At 44.1% G+C, this 24,697-nt stretch overlaps 2 protein-coding genes across 4 annotated transcripts in view; both read left to right on the top strand.

The window, feature by feature from the left end:
- ARR3 (arrestin 3) overlaps positions 1-5,734 on the top strand; it is a 65,503-nt gene extending 59,769 nt beyond the window's left edge. Inside the window, exons 15-16 of the mRNA XM_033945808.1 lie at positions 378-390; positions 5,533-5,734. Coding sequence (XP_033801699.1) covers positions 378-390; positions 5,533-5,629 — 110 coding nt within the window. The 3' untranslated portion in view covers positions 5,630-5,734. The remainder of the gene's footprint in view (positions 1-377; positions 391-5,532) is intronic.
- Positions 5,735-12,106: 6,372 nt separating this feature from the next.
- RAB41 (RAB41, member RAS oncogene family) overlaps positions 12,107-24,697 on the top strand; it is an 87,785-nt gene continuing 75,194 nt past the window's right edge. For 2 of the 3 annotated variants that reach the window (XR_004539396.1, XM_033943930.1), the window contains exons 1-2: positions 12,107-12,299; positions 19,573-19,631. Coding sequence is in view for 2 of the 3 variants with exons in the window: in XM_033943930.1 (XP_033799821.1) it covers positions 12,224-12,299; positions 19,573-19,631 (135 nt within the window). In the remaining variant the exon portion in view is untranslated. The remainder of the gene's footprint in view (positions 12,300-19,572; positions 19,632-24,697) is intronic. The other variant, XM_033943929.1, reaches the window with a different exon arrangement.

Below are 24,697 nucleotides of genomic sequence, written 5' to 3'. Positions count from 1 at the left end.
GCAACTAGGGGCCTTACACTCTAAGCCATTTGGAGCAGGGAACTGCAACTGAATCTGATTGGCAACGAGCCTTGAACTCAACCTTGGTACAGTGAGTGCATGTAGGGTTATCAGATTTCCCCTTTAAAAAAAGAGGACACCTGGTTCCACCCCATTCCATCCCCAGCCCTGCCCCCACACAAACCTCATGTCTCCTTCCCCCAAGTCGGAGCCACGTCTGGAGGGCCTCAGAGCATGTGCGGACATTGATGTGATGACATCACACACGTGTGATATCTTTATGTTGACATCCGACCATGCGCAGAGGTCCTCCAGACGTGACCCAAACTGCTGCGTTTTGGAAATCCTTCTGGGCACCTGGACAGTCCTCTAAAAAGAGGGCCCAAGAAGGTGCACTAGTGTTTTGTAGTGTTGTGGTGTGTCTGTCAGTAACTCTGTTATAGGATGATATTATGAGAACTCTCTGTGCTGGGCGCATTCAAAAGTGCTTTTTCCGAGGCAACATTATGCTCTTGCATTGTAGGCTAAGATTTCTAATACTGTGGGAGTTGAAGGAGTTGATTTACCTGGTAAAAAGAGAAATGCCCTAACGTTCTTGTAATGTCTTCTTTCTCCTCCATGCTATCAGCCTCGAATAAAGCAAGGTAATGAACCACTTCCTTGTTCTTCATTTCCTCCCCCTATCACCTAGGCCCAAATTCTGTAACCAGCGCCTAAAGTTAGGCCCCTATTTCGGAGGCGCCTATCTAAATTGAAGAACAAGCTCAATGAAGCTTTTTTTTATCAGCACTGTTAAAAAATAGGCACCTATCAAAGAAAGTGCAATTCTGTAACGAAGGCACCTGTAAAAATTGAGGTAGCCTTCAAAAACATAGGCGCTATGCACGTTAGGCGTGGGCGTGGCTCTGTGTTGCAGGATGGCTGCTCTTAAGCGTGCTTAAGCGCTCAGCTAGGCGTCTAACTTTGAGTTGTGCCTAGAGCTGGCCTGTTTTGTGGGCGCCTCCAAAATAGGTTCCGCTCAGCGTGATTCATTCAACAGCACCCAGTTTTACTTGAATCATGCTGAACGGTGCCTAATTAGGCGCCTAACTCTCTCTCCTTTTTATTTATTTCTTACACTTATAGCCCGCATATCAGACATCTATGCAGATAACAAACATGACATACATCAACAAGCAGATCATTATAAAATAACAGCATACAGTAAACCACCTGAAACCCAAGCAACATTTTAAGGCTGGCTTGTCTTTGATGCGCTTTTCTGATTCTCTCTGCGTGCTCTTCTCTTCCGTTAGTGTTGCTCTTTTCCTCGGATTCTCTGATGCTTGTGTGCTCTCTTCTCTTTCCTCTCATCTTGGGTCTGTTGTAGCAGTTGGATGTCGTGCAGTCTGTGCTATAATCAAGGCCCCTTGTTCTGGATGTCGTTTATTCTAGTTAATTATTAATGCATGCTCTCTGTGTCAACTCAACGATCATTCGTTTTCCTCTCAATATATCTCTTCTTCGCTTTTTCCTAAACTCTTTGATGCTTGGGCTCACTGTAAAAGGCAATGGTAGACCAAAGACCACGTTAAACCTGAAATAACGAATTCCTCCTAAGCAGGTAGTTTCACTCTTAGATGTAACGCTTGGAGTAAATATGCTAGAAAAAGGAGCAGATCACCAACACAAAGCAGTGGGGGGGAACCCCCCCAAACATCTATTTCTAACATTTCAACACTTTCTTGTTAGATGACAAAAATAGCCTGATGTGGCTATGTTTTGCCATTGCAAGGCTGCATCGGGGGGACACTGTCAGAACAGATATGAAGGCCCTTTTACTGAGGCTCCATGGCATTTAACTCACACTAAACGTTAGTATGCCTTAGTGAAAAGACGTCAAGGTATCAAAGAAGTACGTTACTAAATACATACCTGATATACATAGATATGTTTTTAGACAGAAATCTCTAAGGCTCCTTTTACTAACCTGCAGTAAGAACTAGCCTGCACTTACTGCAGGACATGCTCAGGCATCCTGTGCTAAGTTCCCACTCTTCATGTTCTACCTGTTCTGCTTCCATTTTATGTGGGCATTTTCTCAGCTCTTGTATAAATAAATCAAGCATTTGAATGTTTATGCTAAGATGTGTAAGCAAAGTATGCTCTGTGGACTCAAATCCCCAGTTGGCTTTGCTTCTCCCAGAGAGCCAGGCTATAACCAGAGAGCTTAAGCCCGCCCTTCTTTAGCTTCTGGGAGATAACAGTATCCATTTTGTAAGACCACATAGCTGCATGAAAACCTGGGTCTAACATTGTTCTCTCACCAGATTTTCTTCCTTTATTTCAGCTAGCCTAATACAGCTTAAGTTCAATATCTAAGTCTGGAGCACAGTGTTATTTCCCACTAAGTGTATGGACATACTCCCAACTTCCCTTTGGAGAGAGGAGCCTGAGGCTCTGATTAGCTCAGACACCTAAGGCCCCTCCGCAATCAAGGCATTGGGCCCCTCCCCATGCATCACATGATGCACCGAGGAGGGAAGGCCCAATATTTTGGATTGGCAGACCTTGAAGGTGGAGGCACTGTGCTTCCCTCCTGCTTACAAGTTTAAAAATGGTATGGGGGGTTTGGGGGAGCATCAGGTAGCAGGATGTGAGGGGGGATCAATTCCTGGTGCCAGTTCATCGTGGGAGTCATCGGCGAGGGCCGTCATCAGCGGGGAGTTGCTTTTTTCCTTTTTTTAATGGGGCAGATACTGTTCATGTGTAACATGCACAACATCTATGCCCATTAAAAAAAGGGCTACACTAAGGTTAGACAAGTAAGCGACTGATCTTGACTAGTCGCTTTATTTGGATCGTTAAAAGCGATCACTTTTTTATGTGCATTGGGAAGCCATGTTAGAGCATCAATCGCTCTACCAGTTTACATGATATTTTAATATTAATGAGCTTATTTGCATGGTCGGATCGGAGAATGAGCAATCATGCAGAAAACCACATGATAAGCCATTTTCTGCATCAGGTCGGCAAATGTGATCATCACTAAAGCTATCAAAACAGGTTTAGCGATGATCGCTTGCTTTAGTGTATCTGGGCCCCAGACCTTCAGCTGCTCATTGTCCTGAAGAGGTGTTGAGTGAGGATCTGCTAAGGGGAAGCAAAACTCAATTGGAACATTTTCCCTGCTAGCATTCAAACTTGGGAAAAGGTAAAACTTGAGTTTCAGTAGATTATTTAATTGTCCTCTTTTACTTTATAATTCAGTACTCTGCTTTTACAGCAAAGTCAGTTTAGGTAATAGTGTAGCCTTTTGAGTCTCTGTTGGTGTTTTTATATAAAAAGTGTTTTAGTCTAGATCAGTGTTTTTCAACCGCTGTTCCGCGGCACACTAGTGTGCCGCGAGATGTTGCCTGGTGTGCCGCAGGGCCGCCGGGCCCGGAGCTGACAGGGGGCCCGAGGCAGGGGCGCCAGTAGCTCGCCAAGGCAAAGTGAGTCGATCACCCAGGACTCACTTTGTCTTGGCGATCTAATCTATCGAGACGATAAGTCTTCTTCTCCCCGACGTCAATTCTGCATTCGGAGAAGAAGTTCGGGCCAGCCAATCGCTGCCTGGCTGGGCGGAACTTCCTCTCCGATTGTAGAATTGACGTCAGGGAGAGCATGCGTCGGCGTCGGCTTTGGGGCCTGTTATCCATTGGTGGGGCCTGTTCCCCGATGGCAGCGGCAGCGGCAGTGGCAGTGGCTTGGGGAACGGCAGGGAGAAAGAAAGAAAGGGGGCAGGCAGGGAAACAGAAGGAAAGAAGAGAAACAGAAAAAAAGAAAGAAAGGTCAGGGAGAGAGGAAGAAAAAGTTGGGGGAGGGAATGAGGTGTGGAGGAGAGAAAGCATACAGGCTGATAGAAGGGAAGAAAGATTGGATGCACAGTCAGAAGAAGAAAGTGCAACCAGAAATCACCAGACAAGGTAGGAAAAATGATTTTATTTTAAATTTAGCAAAGTGGAGGCAGTATTACCACAGTTTTCAAAGGAATTTGCCCAAATAACTTAATAGTTAACTGGGTAAATTCCCAGAGATGAAAACTTCCCTTCACTTACTATGCACAGTTCTGAATTTATATCTGCTGTCTATATTTTACAATATGGTCACCTTTTACTAAACCGCAATAGTGGTTTTTAGCGCAGGGAGCCTATGAGCGTCAAGAGCAGCGCTGGGCATTCAGCGCAGCTCCCTGCGCTAAAAACTGCTATTGTGGTTTAATAAAAAGGATGGAGGGTATATTTGTCTATTTTTGTATGCTATAAAAACCAAATACAGAGAGAGACTGAGAGCTGTTGACGTGTGTGTCTTTCTTCGATTCCAGCCAGAATATCAGCTTTGTGTTCAGCCAAACAGGCCCAGGTTTCGCACTGAATAAAGTATTTTATAATTTTTATTTCATAATAAAGTAATTATAAAATACTTTCTTTGTGTTTATTTGATTCCTATTCAAGAGAATTACTTTATATATAGTCAATATAGGCAGAGAGTTAAATTTTTTAACATTTTCTAATGGTGGTGTGCCTCGTGATTTTTTTCATGAAACAAGTGTGCCTTTGCCCAAAAAAGGTTGAAAAACACTGGTCTAGATTAGTATTTTAGGCTGCATTTCAGGAGGTGGGTTATGTGCCGGCAAGCCCATCTCTTCAAAATGCCGAGCTTTCCTCTTCCTGGTACATCTTGCGATGCACTGGGAGGGGTCTATGGTATCTGAACCAATTGGAGTCTTTGACCCATTGGTAATTTTGGGTCGTTTGTAGTGGTCACTAGATTTAGTGCATGCCTCAGGGATGTTAGGGCATCAATTGGGGTGCTCGTTGTAATATTAATGACCTCATTTTAATACTAATGAGGTCATTTGCATGGCAGAGTTGGAGACTGCAACAAACGCACAGAAAAACCCATGGTGAGCTATTGTGGACATCGGTCGGTCAATTACATCCGCCACTAAATCAGTTCAACTGGTTTAGCAACAATTGTTGGACGCATGGTGAATTTAGTGCATCCGGGCCTCAGATTTTAGCATCATGGCTAAGGAATCCTCATGGTTATTTGATTCCCATATTTGGAGAACTTATTATTTTTATGAACGGTCCTGCATTTCATTCTACATTTGAGTGTCTGCTGGTTAAAGTGGAAGCAGAAGTGCAGTGGGAATACAAGTGAGAGCCAAGCACAGCTTCCTTAAATGGCCTGAAAAAGAAACAGAAAAATGAAACATAATTTAATAAAAAGGGAAAACCTTCCTGATAATGGAGTGTCCTGTGGGTGGGAGTTTCTTATAATTATCTGTTTTGTATCTATGGATCACCGCGAAGGCACAATGTGGATGGTCTCTTCTTGACCTGTTGTTGAGAAAAGAATAAAAATAACTTGAAATCTGGGTGGGGAGAAGGAAGACTTGACTTTTCTGGATGCCTTGGTGGGGAGCAACACAGTATGTGGTAGCGCTCAGAGACATACGTCTCAGCCAAAAATCATTTGCCATAATAGCTACTCTTTATTTCCCAGTGAGGAAGACATTGTGTTCGAGCAATTTGCTCGTCAGAAGCTGCATGGAGAGGATGAGGAGGAGGAGAGAGAGGAGGCCGATGCAGAAGAAAGCTAACCTGCCCTCAACTTTGGCAAGACTCTATTCTGGCTACAATCAAGCATACAAACAACGTGGAATCCAGACTCTTAGAAATCCTGTCCCCACCCCTCCTCCTCCAAGAGTGTCAAATTTTAGCATAGCTTGTGGCAGGACATCCCCTGGTGTGGCTGATCTTTCCACCCGCTTGTGATAACACCTCCCTTGGCATGGCTAAACTTAGAACCAGCTTATGACAGCATATAGTTTAACTTTCTTTGTACATTTTGCTTTAACTTCATATTTTCCTCACTGTGGCAGTTCTTGATATGAAATAGTCAAATTATTTTTATGGTATGTTAGAAACAATAAACGTTATCCTTTTCGGTCAATGATTGCAAATATAAAATCAAGTTGCTCAAAAGAGCATGGTTCGGAACAAGGTATCTTTAAAATATATCACCAAAATAGGGAAGAATAGAAACCAATACAGGACAGGAAGATGCTTCCATTCTGGAGATACAGACAATGTCAACTTTTATTCACAGAGGAAAATATAAAAACAAACCTATGGGAACCCAACACGGTCAGTGTTTCAGTGATAATGGCACTTTCCTCAGTGTTGCTGCTGGGAATGAAAAATGATTTTTGAACCAGTTCTGCACAAGAATGCAGTTTAAATCTGATTAAACACCCAAAACTAAAACTCTATTGCACATCATCACACGAAACAAGTATACAAAAGCTTCTCCATTCCAGCTCCAGTCTCAAAATGGCTGCCGGAACCTCCTGTAGCAGTTTTGCAGCAGCCATTTTGAATGCAGAAGCATAAATGACATGCTGCTAATTCCACTCCAATGTCTACAGTAACATATTCATTCTGGTTTGCTTGCCCTGTATCAGTAGCATGGAATATTGCTACACCTTGGGTTTTGGCCAATTTGATCTTTAAATCGGGTCTCTAGCACTCCGGGATGTCTAGTACCAGGGAGACTGATACAATTGCAGTGCTTGGAATACAAAGAATGACAGTTATTGTTTAAGGGTCAGTGGTTTAGGATTCAGAAATAGCCCTATGCATGATTCCTGGCACTAGACCAGGGGTGTCAAAGTCCCTCCTCGAGGGCCACAATCCAGTCGGATTTTCAGGATTTCCCCAACAAATTTGCATGAGATCTATTTGCTGCTTCAATACATATTCATTGGAGAAATCCTGAAGACCCGACTGGATTGCGGCCTCGAGGACCGACTTTGACACCTGTGCACTAGACCATCACTGTGATGACCAGATAAGGTATGTTTGGAGAAGAGGAGATATAAAACCGGGAAGAATCCCTCATTACTACCCTGCCCTGGTTCTAACTGAGCTAACATTCAAGCTTGGTCTCCATCTGAATGTGCAGGAGAAGACCCATGTCCAAAGAAAAAAACATGGCCCTGATGAAGGAGCAGTATATGACATGGGAGGCATGAGGATTAAATTAAGCTTTGGGATCCTAGAGGCTGATTTAACAAATTTGTGAAGACAAAGAAAGAGGACACATGATCCAGCCCACACTCCACCCACATCACCATTTCCTCGGACCCCTTCCCATCCTCTGTACCTTTAAAAAAAAAATTTACCCTTTTCATTTATTAAATCTTCTTTAGATACATCCATCTAAATTATTGATCCATTTTAAAGGTAATCCTGTTTTATCTTCAATGAGATCAGTTTGGGGAAATTTAATTAAATTATGGAGAAATAACCCATGTATAACAGATTTGCTACCTATTCAGGGTAATGGAGATTTTCAACCTGGTATGACATCTAGGATTTTTAGAATTTGGGGGTTTAAAGGTATTTATTATTTATCACAAGTATTGGATGAAACTGGAAAGATTAAGAGTTTTCCTGACCTTTCTATTGTAGTGGGAAGGGGTCCTGGATCATTATATGCGTATATGCAATTGGTAAATTATATTAATAAATTGAAGAGATTAAATTTTTCTTGTGGAGTTCATGACAGAATTATTTCTTTTTTTAATCAATGTGATGATGTGCCTATTTCAGTTTCTTTATTACACAAGTGGTGGTGGAATATATTACCTACCCGTACATATGATAAAATTCTACAAAATTGGAATGAGGAATTGGGAATTCAGATTTCTCTTCTTGATTTTACTCAATCTATTAATAGACTACCAAAGATTATAAAAGGGTATGTTTGGAGAGAATGTACTTATAGAATTTTGCATAGGACTTATTTTTCCCAAATTCAAGCTTTTCTGCGAATTTAATAGATACTCCAATTTGTATTAAATGTAATAAAGATCCTGGCACATTAACTCATGCTTTTTTGGTTGTGTTCTTTGATCAACTCATTTTGGTCTGCCATCCTATTCTTTTTGGGTTCTTTATTGGGTAATTCAATAGTGGGTTGTCCTAGGGGAATAATTTTTGGTAAAGCATCAGCTTGTGGGGTTTTTGGCCAACTAAAATGTCTTTTGTTTCAGAAAGCCTGTATGATTGGGCATAAATGTATTATGCAATTTTGGTTGCAGAAAGAATCTCCAAGTTTTTGGCATTGGAAGAATCAATTACATCGCTTATTTTTATTTGAGAGTTGGGAGGTTCGAGGTTCGCCTAAAAAAACTCGTCTTTTTATGGAGGTTTGGGATCCTTATATTCAGAATCTTTCACCAAAAATACAAAGTTTGGTTATCAATGATTTATTATGAAAATTAGGTTTACTAATTACATTCCAGTTATTTATTTTAATTCTTTATTTTTGTCAACTTTCATCCAGGGTGAGGGTTTTAATTTAGGGGAAGATAATGGGTAGGGGATGGAATTAAGGGGGGTGTAGAAAAGATTGAATTAATTCATATGGAAATTAAATTTGAAAGAATGATTTAAATTTGTATGAAATTTATTGTAATTCTTATTGTATTGAATGTATTTTTGTATTATCCTATTGTACTGATTATTTGATTCTTTCAATAAAAATTGTTATACATAAAAAAAATATATTTTTTTATTTATCGTTTTATAATTACCAAGTATAAACTTGTACAGAAAGTAAAATTCAAGTGAAAAGTACAAAACTGTATTAATCAATTAAAATCAAGAATATAAGATCAGTAGTACATAACCATATTAATCAGAATTGAATCCATAACATAACATAAAGTTTACTTAAATTTTTTAACTCAAGTCCTCCATGCCGGATCAAGATGGAACAAGAGCGATTTTAATAATAAAAATGTATCATAAAAGAAGAATGCCACGACTGATTTAAACTGAGCTCAGAGTTCCCTAAAAATACTTCTTATCTAGGGCTAGATCTTATCTTTTTCTTTCTCCAGGCATGACAACAGGAAAGCCGTCAGCTGGAAAGGTTCAAAAAAGACATATTTCTGTGAGGAAGAATGCACTATACATTTGTATTGGTGACGTAAATAAAAAGTTGCCCCTAAGGATAACATTCCTGCTTTTTTATGTATAACTATTTTTATTGAAAGAATCAAATAATCAGTACAATAGGATAATATAAAAATACATTTAATACAATAAGAATTACAATAAATTTCATACAAATTTAAATCATTCCAACGATCAACCACCCTTTCAGTGAGTCTCAAAATTTCCATCTTATATCTTTTCAGCATCTCCCGAGGAGTAATCATTAGGACCTTAGGGAAATTCACCAATCTTAAATTATTACTACAGGAGAAATTTTACAAAGATTCAAGCTTTCTCCTAAGATTGGTATTATCTTTAATAAATGTTTCATGAAGCTGTTTGGTCTTAGATAACTCTTGGTTGATGCTGACAATTGCTTTTTTAGACTCTGATGTTTCCAATTTCAAATTCTGAATATCCTTATGTATAACAATTTTTATTGAAAGAATCAAATAATCAAAAATAAGGAATATCCTTAGCTTGACTTTTTATTTTCTCCTCTATTTGAACAAATTGTGGTTTTATTAATTTTGGAATGTTAGCAACCAGGTCCCAGATAGAATCTAATGTCACCTCTCGGGGTTTTTGAAGCTGAGGAAAATGGACTGCAAATACTTCTCCAGATGATGGTTCTCCCTGTTGAACACTCTCCTGAGTCTGTCCGTCCCCATCAAAAGTTGACTCCTCAGTTCCTGCATACAGACTCTCTTGCAAACACACAGTCTGGCTCCATGCTCCCTTCATGAATATCACCGGCCTCCAGAGCAGGACAAGCTCCCTCTTCGGAGAGCTCCCCCGCCCGCGGGGAGCTGGTAACCTGAGGGCGTGGGGCGGAGCCTTCGTATCGGGGCTTAGTGTAGTCTCCAGTCCCAAAGAGATCGCCTCTAGTCCGCCCAATCGGGGCGTCTCTAGCGGGACAACCTCCAACTGTTGAAGGGTACTCTGCATGCGGTGGAATAGCTCGTCTATATTGCCCATTATGGGTACACCGGAGCTCCGCAAGGCCCCGGCTGTGCTCCTCCCTCTCCGTTTGGGCATCTCGAGGTAAACTGATCCAGCAGAGTCTGAGTAAGTAACGAGCTCACCGACGCGTGACGCTTAGCTTGTCAATCGGCAGCCATCTTGATCCTCCTTTGACCATGCTCCTCTGTACCTTTTAAGTGCTTCTTGCTCTCTCCCTCCCTCCAACCTCCTCTCCTGTTTCTGGCTGTCCCCTCCCATCCAGCACTACCCTACTTCATGCTCTTTTTTCCAGCACTCTGCTTTTTATAATGCTTCTCCCGCCCTCCCTCCTCTGACCTCTCATGCTGCTTTCCCTCATGACCTCTCTAGCTCCTGACTCCCCCACCTATATCCTTCCCACCTCTCTGCAGTGACTTCCTGCTTCTACATAGGTGGGACCTGTAGAGAGGCAGCTTCTGGGGCAGGCCAGCAGCAGCAGGATCACCTTGTTGCTGCTGCCGGTTGCCCTAAGACGGAATTACAGTGTTCAGGGAGGAGGTAGGTGGGAGAGTCAGGAGAGACTGCTAAACCCATCCCAACTCCTCATTAAAAAAAAGAAATGTCCTCTGAAAAAGAGGACATGTCTTGGATTTCCTAACTGTAAAGCCAATGGCCTTCTGACACGTCCTCTAATAGGTTCTGCTCTCAGTGAGTTTGAGCAATAAGGTGCCAGAAGTGCTGGGCTATTCTAGTGAGACTACAGGGAAAGGGAATGCATTTTACTTATATGGGGCATAGGCTTTTTCTCTAAGTTAAGAAGGAAGACGGTTCCCAAGAAACTAACGCATAGCCCGGGTTTTAGCGCCAGCAGCAACGGTATTTGCTCCCACGCACCTAGGAATTCTATGAGTGTCGGAGCACTGCACATTGGTAAAGAAGGATGTTGAGGCATTCCTTAGGGCCAGTCCTGGATTTCAGCCAGCCTCATGCGGCCTTGGGATGCAACTGTAAAACCAGGACTGGTCACAAGGGCTTCTGGAATGGGTCCTGACTTTGCAGGCCCTTTTTGGCTCCATGCAGCAGCAGAGCCTTAGGAGGTTTCTGTGAGCCAAGCCCCACAAAGCAACTGTAAAACCAGGACTGGCCACAAGGGCTTCTGGAATGGGTCCTGACTTTGCAGGCCCTTTTTGGCTCCATGCAGCAGCAGAGCCTTAGGAGGTTTCTCTGAGCCAAGCCCCACAAAGCAACTGTAAAACCAGGACTGGCCACAAGGGCTTCTGGAATGGGTCCTGACTTTGCAGGCCCTTTTTGGCTCCATGCAGCAGCAGAGTCTTAGGAGGTTTCTCTGAGCCAAGCCCCACAGAGCAACTGTAAAACCAGGACTGGCCACAAGGGCTTCTGGAATGGGTCCTGACTTTGCAGGGCCTTTTTGGTTCCATGCAGCAGCAGAGCCTTAGGAGGTTTCTGTGAGTCAAGCCCCACAGAGCAACTGTAAAACCAGGACTGGCCACAAGGGCTTCTGGAATGGGTCCTGACTTTGCAGGTCCTTTTTGGCTCCATGCAGCAGCAGAGCCTTAGGAGGTTTCTGTGAGTCAAGCCCCACAGAGCAACTGTAAAACCAGGACTGGCCACAAGGGCTTCTGGAATGGGTCCTGACTTTGCAGGCCCTTTTTGGCTCCATGCAGCAGCAGAGCCTTAGGAGGTTTCTGTGAGCCAAGCCCCACAAAGCAACTGTAAAACCAGGACTGGCCACAAGGGCTTCTGGAATGGGTCCTGACTTTACAGGCTCTTTTTGGCTCCATGCAGCAGCAGAGCCTTAGGAGGTTTCTCTGAGCCAAGCCCCACAGAGCAACTGTAAAACCAGGACTGGCCACAAGGGCTTCTGGAATGGGTCCTGACTTTACAGGCTCTTTTTGGCTCCATGCAGCAGCAGAGCCTTAGGAGGTTTCTCTGAGCCAAGCCCCACAGAGCCGCCTCGGCTCGCGAGGGAGGGAGGGAGGGAGTAGGTCCCGACTGAGTCTGCGCGCTCTTTGCCGCCAAACTCTTCCGGCCCAGGCATGACGAGGCCGAGGGCCACGCCCACCGCACGAGCGCCCGCACCGGCCAATCGGCGCAAGGGCCGCCTCTTGTCGCCAGCGCCGACATCGCGGAAGTGACGTCTGCGGCCAGCTGACGGACCCTGAGAGAGAGGGTGGCGCGCGCGCTCGCTCGGTTTGGCTCCCGTCCGTGCTCGCTTCGGTGCCACTATGTCGTCGACCGGCGGCGGAGAGTTCGGCAACCCGCTGCGGAAGTTCAAGCTGGTGTTTCTGGGCGAGCAGAGCGGTGAGTGCCGCTGGCGTCAGAGCCTGCGCGAGAGGAGCGGCGCTCGAGGCCATTGGGGGCGGTGCGCAGAGGCCCCCGCGTGGCCCCAGAGGCGTCATTGCGAGCTTGGGGCTAGAGCAGGGGGAGGAGAGAGATTTGCATCTCAAGGAGGCAGTGCATGCAAATCCATCTCATACATATTTATGGTGGAGATCCTGAAAACCTGGTTCTCAACCCTGTCCTGGCCAAATGGGTTTTCAGATTTGCATGCTTGTCACTTCCATTATATGCAAATCTCTCTCGTGCATATTCATTAGGGCTAACCTGAAAACCCCATTGGCTGGTGATCCTCCAGGACCAGGTTGGAAACCATTGCCTTAACTTGCAGCTGTCATTTCACTGCCTTAGATGAATTGGGAAGGTGAACGCAGCAAGCTAGCATAGAATCAAATCTAACCTATAACTTGGAGTTCTATTCTTAAGAGAAGCTGGACTTGGTTAACGTCAAAGAAACAGAAAATGGGAGCAATTTCCTGGATGTAATAAGTAAACTGCTTTTGTTGTGCCACACAAAGGCAGTATAATAAGAACATAAGAATAGCCTCACTGGGTCAGACCAAAGGTCCATCAAGTCCAGTAGCCCGTTTTCATGGTGGCCAATGCAGGTCCTTAGTACCTGGCCAAAACCCAAGGAGTAGCCACGTTCCATACTGAATCCCAAGGAATAGCAAGATTCCAGAATCCCAAAGAGTAACAAAAGATTCCGGAACCCCAAGGAGCAGCAACATTCCATGGATCCAGGGCAAGCAGTGGCTTCCCCCATGTCTTTCTCAATAACACACAATGGACTTTTCCTCCAGGAAATTGTCCAAACCCTTCTTAAAACTAGCTACGCTATCCGCTCTTACCACATCCTCTGGCAATGCATTCCAGAGTTTAACTATTCTCCAAGTGAAAAAATATTTCCTCCAATTGGTTTTAAAGGTATTTCCCTGTTACTTCGAGTGTCCCCTAGTCTTTGTAATTTTTGACGGAGCGAAAAATCGATCCACTTGTACCCGTTCCACCCCACTCAGGATTTGACAGGCCATATGGTCTTTATCTGCTATCAATCTGGCCATCTACGCCAACTGCTACACTGAATACCATAATCCCTTTCTTTCCCTCAGAGGTTGTCTTTGCTTATCCCTTACTTTCTTGAATTTGAACACTATCTTTGTCTCCACTATGTCCTCTGAAAGGCTGTTCCATCATCTTCTGTAAAGCAATATTTCCACAGATTGCTGTTAAGTCTATCCATTCAGAATGCTGCAGCATGACTGATAGAAGGCTGCAAGAGGTATAACCACATCACATCCTTCCTGCACAAACTAAACTGGCTACCGGTACCTAACATGTTTGATTTTCAAGGTCCTCCTTCAAAATGGGCTAGAATACTTAGAGACTTCTGAGGTCCTCTTGAGGAGCATCACTATCTGTACCCACATCAAAAGAAACAGTACAATGTGATACCCGCCAATGAGCCTTCTCAGAAGTAGCCCCCACACTCTGGAATTTGCTCCCAGAAAGGCTACATCTTTCTCCAGACTATCTGCTTCAGGAAGCAGGTGAAAGCCTGTCTCTTTGCCCAAGTCTTTAATACATTGGGTGATTGACTGGCAGGTAGGAAGCAAAGGGTAGGAGTGAAGGGCCATTACTCAGACTGGAGAAGGGTCACGAGTGGTGTTCCACAGGGGTCGGTACTTGGACCGCTGCTGTTCAATGTATTTATTAATGACCTGGAAACAGGGACGAAGTGTGAAGTTATAAAATTTGCAGATGACACAAAAACATTTTAGTGGGGTTAGGACTAAAGAGGACTGTGAAGATTTACAAAAGGACCTGAACAAACTAGAAGAGTGGGCAAATAAATGGCAGATGAATTTTAATGTAGAGAAATGTAAAGTCTTGCATATAGGAAACAGAAACCCAATGTACAGCTATACGATGGGAGGGCTGGTAATGTGTGAAAGTAGCCTAGAGAAAGGTATCACAACCAGAATGAAGGACATTATCCTGCCGTTGTATCGGGCAATGGTGAGCCTGCATCTGGAGTACTGCGTCCAGTATTGGTCGCCGTACCTTAAGAAGGATATGGCAATACTTGAGAGGGTTCAGAAAAGAGCGACACGATTGATAAAAGGTATGGAAAACCTTTCATATGCTGAAAGATTAGAGAAACTGGGGCTCTTTTCCCTAGAAAAGCGTAGACTTAGAGGGGACATGATAGAGACGAACAAGATCATGAAGGGCATAGAGAAAGTGGTGAGGGACAGATTCTTCAAACTTTCGAAAACTACAAGAACGAGAGGGCATTCGGAAAAATTAAGAGGGGACAGATTCAGAATCAACGCTAGGAAGTTCTTCACCCAAAGGGTGGTGGACATCTGGAATGTGCTTCCAGAGGGTATGATAGGACAAAATATGCTATTGTGTTTCAAGAAGGGATTAGATGATTTCCTGAATGGTATAGATAGAGAATTACTGTACAGGTCCTGGACCTGATGGGTCGCCGCGTGAGCGGACTGCTGGGCATGATGGACCTCTGGTCTGACCCAGCAGAGGCATTGCTTATGTTCTTATGACTATACACTCATTCTGCACCAGGATTAGCCTCACGTACAAACTTATTCAGTTCCTTATACCTTGTTTAACTGTAAAAACAACTTATCCAGTTTAACCTCCCTTTTGTTTATCCCAATGCACTCTGTACCACCTCATCTAATATCTGCTTTTGATCCCTTAGCTATAGGATAAACTGTATTATAGAAAACCATTAATCTCATAGGTTATTTTAATGTTCTGATTTGTGCTTATTAGATTTTGTATAAGTATTGTGTCTCCCTTTTCACTGTCTTCCATCATAAGGTGGTTCTCCGTACCCATCTTAAGTTCTTGCCTAAGGTTGTTTCTGAGTTTCATATCAATTAATCCATTGTTCTCCGTTTGTTTTTTCTGAAGTCCCATTCTCACCCTGGAGAAGTGGCTCTGCATTCTCTTGATTGTAAGCGTGCGCTGGCCTTCTACTTGAAGCGCACTGCTCCTCATCGTACTGCTCCCCAGCTGTTCATCTCTTTCGATCCTAATCGCTTGGGTCGTTCTGTTTCTAAGCGGACCATTTCTAACTGGTTGGCTGCTTGTATCTCTTTTTGTTACGCTCAGGCTGGTCTCTCCCTCCCGGGTCGAGTCACTGTCCATAAGGTCAGAGCGATGGTGGCGTCTGTTGCTTTCCTCCGCTCGAGAAAATCTGTAAAGCTGCCACTTGGTTCTCGGTTCATACGTTCACCTCGCACTACTGTCTGGATACTTTCTCCAGGCATGATGGCCATTTTGGCCAGTCCGTTTTGCAAAATCTATTCTCCTAAATTGCCAACTCTCCCTCTATCCCATTCTGGTTAGCTTGGAGGTCTCCCACATGTAGAGAATATGCTGCCTGCTTGTCCTGGGATAAAGCACAGTTACTTACCGTAACAGGTGTTATCCAGGGACAGCAGGTAGATATTCTCGCAACCCACCCACCTCCCCGTGGTTGGCTTCTTTGCTAGCTATCTGAACTGAGGACACACTGAGGAGATGCATGCCCTAGACCGGGCGGGAGTGCACGCGCGCATGTGCGGGCCAATCGCAAGCTTGAAGGTCTTCAAGCAAAGTCTGCTTGCTAAAACGTCTGCTAGGGGGCTCCGTGGTGACGTCACCCACATGTAGAGAATATCTGCCTTCTGTCCCTGGATAACACCTGTTACGGTAAGTAACTGTGCTTTTCGGGCTAAGAGTGGCTTTGGTCTCCGGCATCTCACCTGGACGTCACTTGGTTTTTGAAGGGGGTTCTCAGGCTGAGATTCCTGTTGTGCAGACCGTTCCCATCTTGGGATCTTAATGTGGTTTTGAAGGGCCTGGCCTGTGCTCCTTATGAGCCTCCTTTTACAGTCAAGACATTGTTTTTTGTTGCCATAATCTCGGCAAGAAGGATCTCAGAATTGCAGGCCCTCTCCTGCAGGGAACCATTTCTCCGTTTCACGGAGTTGGGTGTTTTGCCATGCATGGTTCTTTCCTTCCTTTCTTTCTTCTGAATGTGGTTTCCATCTTCCATATTAATTGGGAGCTTCGTCTGCCTGCCTTTCAGCCAATGGTTCGGCCAAGCAAGATAAACATTTGCACAAGCTGGATGTGGCCAGGGCCCTGCTCATCTACCTGGAGAGGACTGATGACTTCAGGCTTTCTTATCATCTTTTTGTATAGACCAGTCACTCGAGATGGGGCAGGCCAGCCCCCAAGGCGACCTTTGTCAGATGGATCCATATGGTGATTTTCTTATCCTACATTTCTGCCAGGAAACAGCCACCTCTTTCTCTGGCAGAGCATTCTACCAGAGGTGTAGTGACCTAGGTGGAATCCAAGGCCGTTTCAACTGATGAAATCTGTAGAGCTGCTACTGGAGCTTCTCGTCACGCTTTTACAAAATTCTACAAAGGATGATGCCACATTTGGGTCCTCATGAAACACAGGTGGCTCGAGAGGATGATGCCGCATTTGGATCCTCATGTAACATGGGCAGGCTCATGTTTTAGTAGAGTTCGATTTGCTTTGGGATCAACTGAAGAAGGTAGGAGTTTCCTTCTACAGTTTGCTGGAAATGGGAATCAACATCTCAAGTATGGACTCCTGTGTTTCCTAACAGCCCAGATTACTGAGGTAAGAACCTAATCTTTTGTTTCTTATCATGAATGGTGGAATACATTACATTACATTAGGGATTTCTATTCCGCCATTACCTTGCGGTTCAAGGCAGATTACAAATGGATTGTCAGGACATTAGAAGTATTTAGGGAGTAGTTTATGCATTTCTTTGAGTTGCTAAGGATTGCATCTGAATTGTCATGGTATTAGAAGTACATATGGAGTAGTTGCATAGAGAAAATATGAAGAAATTATAACATTAAAATATGATCATATACCTTTATTTTCTACATTGAAGGCTTGTGCGCTGTGCTGTTTATTTGCAGCCTCTTAACTACTGGGATTTTTTTGTGACTTTTATGGTTTTATATTTAAGACTAGTCTTTAAGCCCGTTACATTAACGGGTGCTAGAATAGATGTGTCTGTCTGTCTGTGTTTCTTTATCTCTCTCTCCTTGGCCGCTGTCTGTATCGTTCTGTCTCCCCCTCGAGCAAAGCTGTCTGTCCCCAGCACACCTCCCCCCAAAGCAGCCCCCTTTCCCTATCTCTCCATGGCCCCTTCTGTCTCCCTCCCAGCACACCCCTCCCCCCAAAGCAGCCCCCTTTCCCTCTCCCTGTCTCTCCATGGCCCCTTCTGTCTTCCCCCCCAGAGCAAAGCTGTTTGCCTCAAGTACACCCCTCCCCCCAAAGCAGCCCCCTTTTCCTCTCCCACTGACTCTCTCTCTGGCCCCCTTTGTCTGTCTTTCTGGCCCTCTCCCTGCCCCTGTCTTTCTTTCTTTCTGTCTCCCTCCCTCCCGCTGTCTGTCTAACATTTTTCCCCATTTCCCTGTGCAGCAGCATTTCCATCCCACTTTCCTATGCAGCAGCAACAGCATTTCCCTCCTATCTCCCCCCCCTTTCCTGTGCAGAAACAGTAGCAGCATTTTCCCCCATCACCCTTTCTCTTCTCTTACCTTCTCTTCCCTGCTCCGTTTGGCCCCTCCCCCTTCTTTTACTGCCTTGTCCTGCTCGATCTGGCCTGCTCCTTACCCTCCCACTGCCGACAAACCTCGAGGCTCCAGCCGCGTAGGCAGCACTTTAAACACGCTGCTCTTTGGCCTTCTACTGCCGATTTCCTCTGCCGCATCTGTCTCCGATGATGTCATCAGAGACGACGACAGAGGAAATCGGCAGTAGAAGGGCGAAGCAGCGTGTTTATAATGCTGCCTACGCCGCTGGAGCCTCGAGGTTTGTGGAGGGCCGCTGGAGCCAGGTTTGGAGAGCACAGTCGCGCGCCTTCAGCCCCCGCATGCGCCCTGAGGTTTAGAATGTTGCCACAGAAGCACACCTCAGGGCGCCAGCGCTCACAAATTTTTAAGAGCGCATGCACCTCTAGCTTTTTATTATTATTGATAGGCAAGGACTCTATAAGACCCCTGAGGAATCAATTTTTTTTTTGCCCAAACATGGACCATGTTGGGTCATTTTCTATTTTATACACTGTTTAGGTTTTTATCTTGTGGGTCACTTGTGACTGTATACACCCTTTGTGGATTGTTTTTAAGTTATACAGACACTTATTAAATTTCAAACTAGTACATCCAATCTTCGGTTTCACAATCTTTTTGTTTTACTGCTTCAGGGTTTCTCTCTTGGCAGCACAAGCCCAGAGGAAAATGCCTGGAGAAGCTTCTGCTCAGGCAAGACATTTATTCCCAGATTCTCATTCTCTGATGAATTGTCTCCACCTGGTCCATCTTAGGAACTCTGTTTATTTATCCGGATTATTAAACACCTTTATGAAGAGAGTCGATGTACAGCAGTTCGTCTGAGGAAAACTTGGATCCTTGTTGGGACTACATTTGATGGAATCAAGGACTTGTTGGACAATTATTATTGAATAAACATACCTGTGATTGTTGGTTGGTTCAGACATCTCTCGTGCCTCTTTTTTTTTTTTTGCTGATTTGTCTTTTTGTAGAAAATTATGATTTAAATCAGCTCTTTCTTACGGTTCATAGACAACTCGGCGAAAGACAAAGGCGCGCGCCGACAACTGAGCGCAAAATGGAGGCGCGCGCCAAAGAAAATTACAGTTTTTAGGGGCTCCGACGGGGGGTTTTGTTGGGGAGCCCCCCCAGTTTACTTAATAGAGATCGCGCCGGTGTTGTGGGGGTTTGGGGGGTTGTAACCCTCCACATTTTACTGTAAACTTAACTTTTCCCCTAAAAACAGGGAAAGAGTGAAGTTTTCAGTAAAATGTGGGGGGTTACAACCCCCCACACCCCCCACAACGCGGCGCGATCTCTATTAATTAAAGTGGGGGTTCCCCCCAAGCCCCCCCCGTCGGAGCCGTAAAAACAGTAATTTTCTGTGGCACGCGCCTTCGCGCAGCGCTCAATTGTCAGCGCGCGCCTTTGTCCCGGCGCACTTTTGACCTGACACCCTTTCTTACTAGCAATTTAAATCATGATTTAAATCAAATCCACCTTGCTTCTGGATGTCAGTTGCCATAAGAATATTTAGGAATCATATTGTTTTCTAGTGCAGAACTTTCTAAAGGATAGTAATATTTCTTTCTCTTTCATTTATTTTACAGTTGGCAAGACTTCTCTAATCACCAGGTTTATGTATGATAGTTTTGACAATACTTACCAGGTAAGGTTCAGCTTTGATTTTCCAAATAATAGGTGGTTTACAATGCAATGGAGGTAAAAATATAAATTATTCTTTTTTTCATAAATTATTGAAATTTTAAACAAGCACAGAAATTAAAAAAAACACCACCACAAATAACAGCAAACCTAAAAGTATACAAATATAACAATACTTATAATAAGAACTTCTAATTAGTCCTGGAAAGTTGCATTTACACTTCCTCCTCAATATTCGTGGAGGTTAGGGGCAGAGCCGGCCCCGGACCTTTCTCCCACTTCCCTCCTGCCTCCAGGACCTCCCCAGACCTTACCTGGTGGTCTAGTGGTGAAATGGGGCAGGAGCAATCTTCCTACGCTCCTGCTCTGTGCAGAGCTGTCATCAAAAATGGCTGCCATGAGTTCCCGTTGTAGTCTCTTGAAACCACGCAAACTTACGGCAGCCATTTTTGATGATTGCTCTGAACAGGGCAGGAGCGTAGGAAGATCAGTCCTGCCCCACGTCACTGCTTGACCACTAGGTGAGGTCTGGGACGCAGGAGGGAGGCGGGGGATGGATCGAAGGGGAAAAAAAAGTTCGATTAACCGAATTCGTGAATACTAATCCCGCAAATTCGGAGAGGGATGTGTACTCTCAAATTATAACACAATCAGATAAATATATGTATATTACAAACATACCACGATTAATTACAATACCTACTAACAGATTTCCATACTTTCCTAGATTTACCCAAATTACCACACCGAATCGCAAAACATTTTTCATATGTAGCGTACAAACACAGCATATTCCATCAGATGTTATAATCCAATTTAGGGAAATCTTTCCAGTTGATTAATATAGATGTAAGTTATCATTAGTAAGTATCAACTGCACTATCTAAACCAAGTGCCCAAAGTATGACTATTTTAAAAGTTATTGGTTCGTAGCTCAGATACAGTTACCCAAATCTTTTCCCAATTTGCTTTTACAAACAGACATGAAAAAAATCATATGTTCTAAAGTACCAATCACTGACCTGCAAGTCCAACAAAAATTCTACTTGCTCACATCCATTTTGGATAATTTCAGAGGCGTCCAAAAAGCTTTATGCATTAGGAAAAAGAATGATTGAATTAGATTTGCTGAATGTAGTGACTTGGAAATAGATAACCAAACCCTCTTCCATTGTAATTCATGTCAAATTCCCATGTACTTTGTAATCCTTTTGGTTGAGTAAAAGTAACATTTGGAGCATTGAGATTAAGCATCAAATTTCTGCATCTCAATGGCCACGAATTTGGTCTTGGAGAATGAGATCTACGGTGTCTGCATCTATGAGACAAACTTATTTTCTTTTGCATAGAGCATTTTGGACCCCAGTTAGATTACAAAAGTTGGATAGCTCTAAGTGTAATAGATGCTGGCATTGTAATCTGGAAACAGGGACTTTAGATCATTTAATATTCTATTGTCCCTGTATCATGGCATTTTGGAAATCAATTTGGACTCAAGCTAATTGTTTATTAGAAAACCATGTAGCATTATCATATGATACAATTCTATTTGAGATGTCAATGAGAATAAAAAGTCAAATTTCATCAAGCAATAATAAACTTTTATTGATAATGACAGGAGTCGCCATTCAACATATCACCAGAAATTGGAAAAATTACAATAGACTTAATTACACCTTCTGGTGGAATTCGTTGTGCCACATTTACATTGCCATACATAAAGGGAATTATAATAATTTTTTAAAAATTGGGGGGCCATTGATAACTTATTGTAATGATTAGATGCCTTTTTACACTGACAGTATAATTATAATTATGGGAAGGGGGTGGTATATAGTTATATCAAAGGTTTAATCAATATTTACGAATATAACACATGTATGACTTTTTTTTATTACAATATTTGTGAGAAGGGTGGGTGGGGGAGGGAGATAATTTATGTATTTAAGATGATAATAGGAAGAATTTCAAGTGATGTGTATGATTCAATTGATGCAATATTGTGTACTTGATGTAAGATGAAAAAATGAGTAAAGAATTGGAAAAAAAAAGTAACCTTTTTTAAATATTTGTATCAATACGAAGTTGCACCTTTTTTGTTCACTAAAGAGGAACAAAGCGATACACAATCAGTTTGTTCATCCTTAAATGAGAATTGCAGTTGACTTTTTAAATACAATTGTTGTTTTGGCAGTCCATAAATTTAAAAGGGAATCCATTCCTGTTGAGATAGCAATTGCTTAACATGCCATATTCCAGCTCTTTTCCAAAATGACTGCCATGAGTTCCTGTAGTCTCTCGAGACTAAGGCGGGAGCTCAAGGCAGCCATTTCCTATTGGCGATCTACACGGGGCAGGAGTGTAGGAAAATCGCTCCTGCCCCGAAAGCCTGCTAGACCACCAGGTAAGGCCAGGATGCCAGGGGGAAAGCAGGAAAGAGACGGGAACGTGGTAAAATATGGGTTCCCCCCCCCAAAAAAAAAATTGCAGATTTGTGAAACCGCGAGTGTGGAAACCGTGAATGGTGAGGGGGAAGTATGTTGTTGAGAGCACAATTACCTGGAAGGAGTATATTCAGCTCATCTCTCTGACAAATAAAAAGGAGCACATATGACAGAAGTCTATAAAATACGGAGTGGAAAGGGAAGATGTGAATCGCTTGTTTACTCTTTCCAAAAATACTAGGACTAGGGGACATGTAATGAAGCTACTAAGTCAAGGGTGGGCACCTCTGGTCCTCGAGGGCTGGAATCCAATCGGGTTTTCAGGATTTCCCCAATGAATATGCATTGAAAGCACTGAAAGCAAATAGATCTCATGCATATTCATTGGGGAAATACTGAAAACCCGATTGGATTCCGGCCCTCGAGGACCAGACTTGCCCCCATGTCTGTACTAAGTAGTAGATTTAAAACAAACCGGAGAAAATATTTCTTCACTCAACATGTAATTTAAACTCTGGGAATTCATTGCCAGAGAATGTGGTGAAAGCAGTTAGCTTAGCAGGACTTATAAAAGGTTTGGATAATTTCCTAAAACAGAAGTCCATAAGCTGTTATTAAAATGGACTTGGGAAAATCCACTGCTTATTCCTAGGATAAGCTGCATAAAATCTATTTTACTCTTTGGGATCTTGTCAGGTACTTGTGACCTGGATTGGTCACCGTTGGAAACTGGATATTGGGCTTGATTGATCTGCAGTCTGTCCCATTATGGCAACGCTTATGATATGTTCTTACCTGTTCTACAAAGTTTGCATAAATTTATTAGAGAGGCATGAGTTATTTTCTGTTAAGTTCTTAGTACTTGTGTGTTTTCAAATGCTAAAGGGAACCTAGTGCACAGCAGCCTTCTCCACTAGTTTCTATCTCCACCTGCACAACCCACAATTATGAACTGATCCTCAAGATTAAAGGAAAGAAAATTAGCAGGCAAGAACTAATTTCTCCTTACAGTGTTTGATGCAAATTTTGTGAATATTTCCCTCGTACTCGTATCTCAAGGTATAGACTTTGGGATCTAGTGTGGTGATGCTTGCCTTTCTTGGCTGCTCAGCAGGAGTGATTTGCTAGATTAGTGATCTTCACTCATTTTTAACTGGGGCCACTTTGGATCAAAATGAGCTGCCAAATATCTTCCCATACATGGCCATGTGTCAGTGATGATCCATCCCACCAGTCCGCCTTCAAAATAAAATAGTGGGCATGGGGTCACGTGATGGCTGGTTCCTGAGCGGACGTCTGCACACTGAGCTCCGCTCTGCTTCCCCCGACTTCCTCCCCTCCCGGCGCACTCCGGACCGGCACGGGCTCTTAAATATGCGGCGCAGCCGTTGCTAAGCAACGGGAACCGGCGGAGGGCTGCACTCGCGGCTTGCACGACCCAGCGGCGAAGTAAGCCGCCAGCAATTTCGCGGCCGACATGGTCCTTGGGGAGCCCGGCGCACAAAATGGCGGGAGACCACGTGCTGGCTGGTGAGCTTGCACAATGAGAACCACTGAGAACTGCTCTGCCTCCCTTGTTTTTCACTGACTTCCTCTTCTCCCGGTGTGCCTCTGATCAGCTCTTGTTAGACCTCTGATAGATCCTTACTGGCACAGCTGTCGCTAGGCACCGGGACCGACCGGGGGCTGAGCACCACCGTAACTTGCACTCTTCAGCGGCGGAGTATGCCGCCAAAGGTTTCGCGGCCGACAAAGACCTCTGGGAGCCCGGCGAGTAAGATGGCGGAGACCCAAACGGACGCCGTGACGGCCCAATCCCCGGACGAGGTGATGCAGGTCTCCATGAGGCACCTTTCGCAGCTGCTTGATGAAAAACTGGCAAAGCTGCATGCCTCTATGGATGACCTTAAAGATACCCTGGTGGGGCAGGCTGCACAACTGCAACAAGTAGAGGAGCGACTATCGGCTCAAGAAGACAGGGCTGGAATAGCTGATGGCAGGCTTGCTTCTCTGGAGGCCCGGGTTTCCCAGCTGGAGGAGAAAGTGGAAGATCAGGAAAACCGGGCTCGCAGAAAGAATCTTAGATTTATTGGAATACCAGAGACTGTACCAGATTCTGAGCTTAAGCACTTGATTGAACAGTGGCTGCCCAAGGAGCTTGGCTTTCCGGACGCTGAGGGACCTGTGGTAGTGGAGCGTGTTCATCGTGTGGGGCACAGGCGTGATCCGGATGGTAATAACAGACCTCGAGCTGTGCTGGCCCGCTTCCACAATTATGCTGTTAAAGCCCGCTTACTTGATTTGTTTAAGCGGGCGCGACATCTGCTGTATGAGGGTGCTAAGCTACTGATCTTTCAGGATTTCTCTACTAAAGTGGCGGAGTTGAGAAGAACCTTCACGCCTTATTGCTCTCAACTGGTTTCCAGGGGAATCCGATTTGCCTTTCTCTACCCGGCTAAGGTGCGCTTGACCCATGAGAACCGCACCTTTACGGTATCTAAGGCGGAGGAGCTGAAGCGCTTCATCGAGAGTCTCCCTGCTCAGTGATGAACTTGTTCTTCAAGGGGCATCCCTGTCGGAGGATTTGGAGACTTTTGCTTTGGAAGTGAGCCTTCGGGCCTCCTAT

This window comes from Geotrypetes seraphini, chromosome 5 (assembly GCF_902459505.1).
Source record: "Geotrypetes seraphini chromosome 5, aGeoSer1.1, whole genome shotgun sequence".
In the NCBI taxonomy this organism is placed as follows: Eukaryota; Metazoa; Chordata; class Amphibia; order Gymnophiona; family Dermophiidae; genus Geotrypetes; species Geotrypetes seraphini.
The sequence above is the reverse complement of the archived record's forward strand: the minus strand, read 5'-3'. Positions and strand labels throughout refer to the sequence as shown.